The sequence below is a fragment of the Galeopterus variegatus genome, unplaced genomic scaffold, assembly GCF_000696425.1.
Source record: "Galeopterus variegatus unplaced genomic scaffold, G_variegatus-3.0.2 Scaffold5692, whole genome shotgun sequence".
Lineage (NCBI taxonomy): Eukaryota > Metazoa > Chordata > Mammalia > Dermoptera > Cynocephalidae > Galeopterus > Galeopterus variegatus.
This window is the reverse complement of record NW_007731803.1, coordinates 86887-92886: the sequence shown is the minus strand read 5'-3', so window position 1 is coordinate 92886 and position 6000 is coordinate 86887. Positions and strand designations below refer to the sequence as shown.

Genomic DNA, 6000 nt, shown 5'->3' with positions numbered 1-6000 from the left:
TCCCAGGATCCATGGGGGAAAAAAGGGAAAAACCCCAAATTTGGCCCGGAAAAAAAAGAAAAAGGGGGGTTCCAAAAAAAAAAAAAAAAAAAAAAATCATACTTCAGATTTCAGCTTAGAGGGATAATAGGTACAAGCCAAGTGGACACAGGGAACAAAGCTGGTTCCTGGCAGGAGAAATGGGTAAATGGCAAAGGCAAAGACAAAGATAAAGATCAGGTTGCCATGATCATTCTTGTAAAGTCTTTTGGGGGACATATGTTTTCATTTCTCTTGAAAGAGTACCTCACAGGAAACTGCCAGAAGTTCTCCAAAATGTTCATATAATTTTACATCCCCACCAACAACAAATGAAAGTTCCAGTACACTAAAATCTTACCAATCTTTGGTATTGTCAGTGTATTTGACTTTAGTCCTTTTAATGGATGTGGATGGTATCTCACTGCAGTGATGACTAATGATTAACAACTTTTGTTCTTATTGACTATTCTTTTACCTTCTGTGAAATGTGCAAGTCCTCTGGCTATTTTTAAAAACAACTTTATTGAGATATGATTTACATACTATAAAATTCACCTGTTTTAAGTATACAATTTAATGATCTTTAATAATTGACTGAGTTGTGCAACCATCACCACACTTTAGTTTGAGAACATTTCTATCACCCCAGGAAGATCTCTATTCCCATCCTTAGCCCTAGGCAACCACTAAACTATTTTTTGTTTTCACAGATTTGCCTATTTTGGGTATTTCATATAAATAGAATCATTTGATATCTGGTCTTTTGTGTCTAGCTTCTTTCACTTACCATAATGTTTTTGAGGTTCATACATGTTGTAGCATGTATAGTTTTTCATTTCTTTTTATGGATGAATAGCATTCCACCATAGGGTTATACCATATTTTATTTATCCATTCACTGGTTACTGAACATTTGGGTTATTTCCACTTTTTGGCTATTATGAATAGTGCTGCTATGAATATATGCATGCAAATCTTTGTGCAGAACTATGTTTTCAGGGTAGATACATAGGAGTGAAATTAAATTGTCTATTTAAATATTTTGCCCATTTAAAAAATTTAGTTGTTTTTCCATTAAGCTGTAAACAATTCTTTATATATTCTGGATATAATTCTTTTGTCAGATATATATTGCAAAGTCTGTGACTTCATCTATTCATTTTCTTAATGGTGCCTTTTGATGAACAGAAATTTAAAATTTTTATTAAGTACAAAATATCAATTTTTTCTTCTATGGTTCACACTTTTTATGGCCTTTGTAAGAAATCTTTGCCAATCCCAAAGTCATGAAGATACTCTCCTATATTTTCATCTAAAAGCTTTAGGGTTCTAACTTTATGCTTACGTCTTTGATCCAACTGAAATTAATTCTTGTGTATGGAGTGAGGTATAGTTGAGGTTCATTTTCCCATATGAAAATCCAGTTGTTCCAGCACCATTTGTTAAAGACATTTTCCTTTCTTCATTGAATTGACTTAATTAAAAATAAAGTGACCAGGGCCGGCCCGGTGGCGCACTGCTATAGTGCGCCGATTGGGAAGCGCGGTGGCGCTCCCGCCGAGGGTTCGGATCCCACATACAGACCGGCCGCTCACTAGCTGAGCGAGGGGCGGGAGCAACACCGAGGGTTGCGATCCCGTGGCCGGTCCCGGCCCGGTACGGGCGTGACACCGAGGGTTGCGATCCGTTGCCAGTCACGAAAAAAGACAAAAAGGAAAAAATAAAAAAATAAAAAAAATAAAGTGACCATATACAAGGGGTCTCCAAAAAGTTCATGGAAAGATTCTTACTATCTTTTAGTTCCCCTTTTCCACAAACTTTTTGAAGTATCCTCGTACATGTGCATCTATTTCTAGACTGTCTATTGGTCTACTGATCTATCTAACAATCTTATGCCAATATCACAGGGTCTTGATTACTGTAGCTTTAGAGTAAGTCTTCAAATCTGGTAGCCTATGTCCAGCTTCGTCTTTTTTAAAGACTGATTGGCTAACTAAAGCCTTTGAATTTCCATATATATTTTAGAATTGGCTTGTCAGTTTCTTCAAAATAGCCCATTAGGATTTTGATCGGGACTGTATTGAATCTAGATATCAACTTAGGGAGAACAGACATTATTAAAAATATTGTCATCTAATCTATGAACACAGTTTATCTTGTCAATTATTTTAGGTCTTCATTAATTTCTTTCAATGACATTTTATAGTTTTCAGTGTTGAGGACCTGCACATCTTTCAGTAGATTGGATCCAAAGTATCTAATTATTTTGATGCCATTATAAATAGAATTTTAAACAATTCCATTTTCCAATTGTTTGTTCCTAGAAAAACTTTTAATATATCATGTTGAACAAAACGTGTGGAATTGTTTAATTTTTTTTTATAGAGTGGAATTCAATATAAGGACAACTATAATGACCTCACTCTAAGCCACTAATTTTTACCAATTAATAAATAATTTCTCATTAGTGATACAAAATAAATGCAAATTTTATTCACCCGCACCTTATGTTCAAGAAGAAGACATAGCAAACATTTTTGGATGGGATAAATTCTATACTTATTTACCAAACTATACTATAAATCAGATAAGCATTATTATCTAACGGTTCTTAGAGAAATCATTTTTTCTCTAAGCATTAAAAAATGTGGGGGGGGGCATATTAAAGACTTCTGCTGAGCTTCTAGTGCTCCTCTAAATGAGTAAGGAATAGAAAGGTACTAGAATATTTATCCTAGTGTATACTAAATTAAATATTTTTTTGAAGTCTCAACAGACATGATAAGGCTACTTTATCATGGCTGACAATATGCCTAATTTATTGAATATTTATTTGGAATTTTAAAAGGTTGTCTTTAGAAAATATGTCAAAAAAAGGGCAAATTTATTTTTATTAAGATTTTTTTTAAAAATCGTATAACCCTCAAAAAGAGAGAAATGAAATCTCTCATAAAACTAGATGTAATGACATAATTACCAGTTGATTATGATATCCACCCACTATATGTGCTTATGCACATTATGGTTTGTTTAGGGTTTTGGAAAACTCATTATCTAAGCAAGAAGAGCAAGGAGGAATTAAGAGAATAAGCATGCTATAAAAGTTTCCTGAATCTCTACCTCCATCTTCACAGTCTTCAGGGGCTTTGGCTTTCTTACAAAGACGAGGATCCAACCACGTGGTCGTCTTGGTATTGTGGCTGTAGAATAAAGATTTCAATTAGAAACAGTAGAGGAAAAAAAAAAAAGGAGAAAAGTATTTCAAAAGCAAAGATTAAAAGTGACTAAAAGGTATGTCTGAACATTTATCTCATACAGGCTACATTTGGTATGCCTCAGATTCTTACTTCAAAATTGCCATAAAGGGAAAGGTGATGATGCTAGAGGTATTAATTTGAGAATGAAGACTTTAAAGAAGGGCTAAAATGCCAAGTATAGACTCTTTTTTTTGGCGGCTGGCTGGTACGGGCTAAGTACAAACTAACAGACACTTATTTAAATAGTCAAAAACGTTTCAAAAGTGAGCACGTTGTCACATACTGTGCATTATCTCTCCCCCCCGCCCCCAAAAGAAAACCTGCATTGAAGGCTTTGCTTGCTGGTTGAATTCCTTCCTCCCTCCCTTAAAAAAATACTATATTTCTTGAGTGCCTATGATATGTAGATAGTATGTTGCGGGCTGGAAATAAAGAGACAAACAGAGAGAGCCCTTCCCTCATAGGGACTCTGTAGAATAAAACAAAATAAAAAGTTTAAAGTGGCTGTTTCTGCAACATGCAAATAAAAACCACAGGTACAGTTAAACTCCACTCTATAAAACTAAGTTTCCATCAGCATGGACTACATAGAAAAAAAAAGGGAGAACAAAAATATCCCACCCCTGTTCCTTTTTATGAAATAGGCCAAAGACATTTTGAGAGAGCAATGTCTGTTTAATTTCATTACAGATCACAGTCAGCTTCAGACCAGGTCACCATGCAATGACCTACAACAAAACTCCTACACTGCTGAGTAGATAAACACTGTTAGTTTAAGTATTTGAAATACAAGAATATGAAAGAAATAAAAAGTCATGGAAGAAAATATATAGGAGGACAATAAAATGTAAATTAAAGATATTATTTAAGTACTACAAGGACAACAATTAATGTGAATAAGTTATCTTTCCTCAGTGTCTTTAACAAGAGATAAGCCCACTAATCTCTACCTTGATCATTCTTGGAAATAAAGCCAATCATTTCAAGGAATTAATCAGATTTTCTATACCTTTTCTAATCCCTGCATTACTTACAGGGAGAGCTATGAAGCCACTGCCAGGTACGACACCAGTTGGTAGACCACAGTAGAAACACTTTTTTTGTATGCTGAATAATGGGTAATCTGTGTAGGGAAAACTGAAATTGTTTCTAGAAAGTCTGTCTTACCCATTCTGTCAGAGAGATAATCTCCACAAACTAAAACTAGTTAAATTAACTTTAGCAAGACAAAAGGGATCAGGACCCAAAGAGGCCTAGGAGCACGTAAACTGTTAGAAAACAAAAACATAGAAATACCTCGCTAAACTGAACTCAAAATTGCTACTTGAGAATAACTTAACTTTGGTTCTAATGATCCAAAATCTTATTGCTAAATTAGCAGACATAGGCAATCCACTTGGATTTTATCTAATATTTCCCAAGGTAAGGAAATGCCCATAGGGAAACATTTCTAAAACATAACAACTAAAGACTATAGACCAATATTAATATTCTTTTCTTACACTTTTTACAATCATTACAGATTTAATAGTAGTAGTAACACAGATCAACTATATTAGCTATGGCAAACAAAACAGTTTTATCTAGCAGCAAATTTTCAACTATATTAACCCCTTGTCAGATATATGGCTTGCAAATATTTTCTTCTATTCTGTAGGTTATCTTTTCACTCTGTTGATTGTTTCTTTTGCTGTGCAGAACTTTTAAGTTTGATGTAGTCCCATTTGTCTATTTTTGCTTTTGTTGCCTGTTCTTTTAATGCCATATCCAAAAGTCCTTGCCAAATCCAATGTCATGAAGCTTTCCCCCTATGTTTTCTTCCAGGAGTTCTATAGTTTTAAGTCTTCGGTTTAGGTCTTTAATCCACTTAATAACTATAAAGACATTTATTTTATAATTCTTTTCCCCCTATAATTTACTAACTTATTTCTGTTATCAGATTCAATGTCTTATAGTGTTTCTAAAGATATTTTAGCCACTTCTAGTGACTCTATACCTTACTGTGGGGTTTAGTACTAAAGTTAGCATGAGAGTCAAAATATAAATTACCCGTGAAACATCCCTTAAATTGTCTACAAAGAAGAGGACTCTTATACTTGGTTGTGGCTGTTCTGTGTAATCCTGGTTACCAATGTTTATTCAGATGTTTAACATAATCAATAATGTACCATATATGGAAAAAAAAAAAAACCCACCATACACGCAAAATATATGACTTTTAAATACTAGAATCCTACTTGGTACAGTAAGATACTGAGTCTATGGGAAGGATGTGAAATTGGGAACATTTGAGAAAACAGATTCAAGTCCCCTATGCCTAATTCATTTCTGAGTATATATTTCTTGAGTGTAGCACCTAGCCCTTAATATTTTAACTGTTATTTAGTTGTTATATTCTGTAACTTCACTACATTAATTTCTACCTCTGAGCAAAGTACTTTAAAGATTACAGCTGCATGATAATATAAAAGTTCTTCATAATGAAACTTCCAATTATTTGCATAATATTCTCAAGTGCAAAGTATATACAATTTTAGTTTGATCTAATACTTGTGCCACTCAATATCTCTATAAATATTAATAGTGCTTTTCTAAAAAAATAGTTTTGTTTTCTGTAAACTTACATTGTGCCAGTTACTCTGAGGACCAGTGATATTTTCCTCCTATATTATTTAACTATATTACCTGAATACATTAAACCCAAACTCTAGGATTGAAAAGT

General features: G+C 33.7%; 1 protein-coding gene across 1 annotated transcript in view; it reads right to left on the bottom strand.

The window, feature by feature from the left end:
- Positions 1-6000, bottom strand: part of LOC103605271 (membrane-associated guanylate kinase, WW and PDZ domain-containing protein 3) — a gene marked incomplete at its 3' end in the record, with an annotated part of 87525 nt that overhangs the window by 49895 nt on the left and 31630 nt on the right. The window contains exon 6 of the mRNA XM_008589848.1: positions 3142-3221. Coding sequence (XP_008588070.1) covers positions 3142-3221 — 80 coding nt within the window. The remainder of the gene's footprint in view (positions 1-3141; positions 3222-6000) is intronic.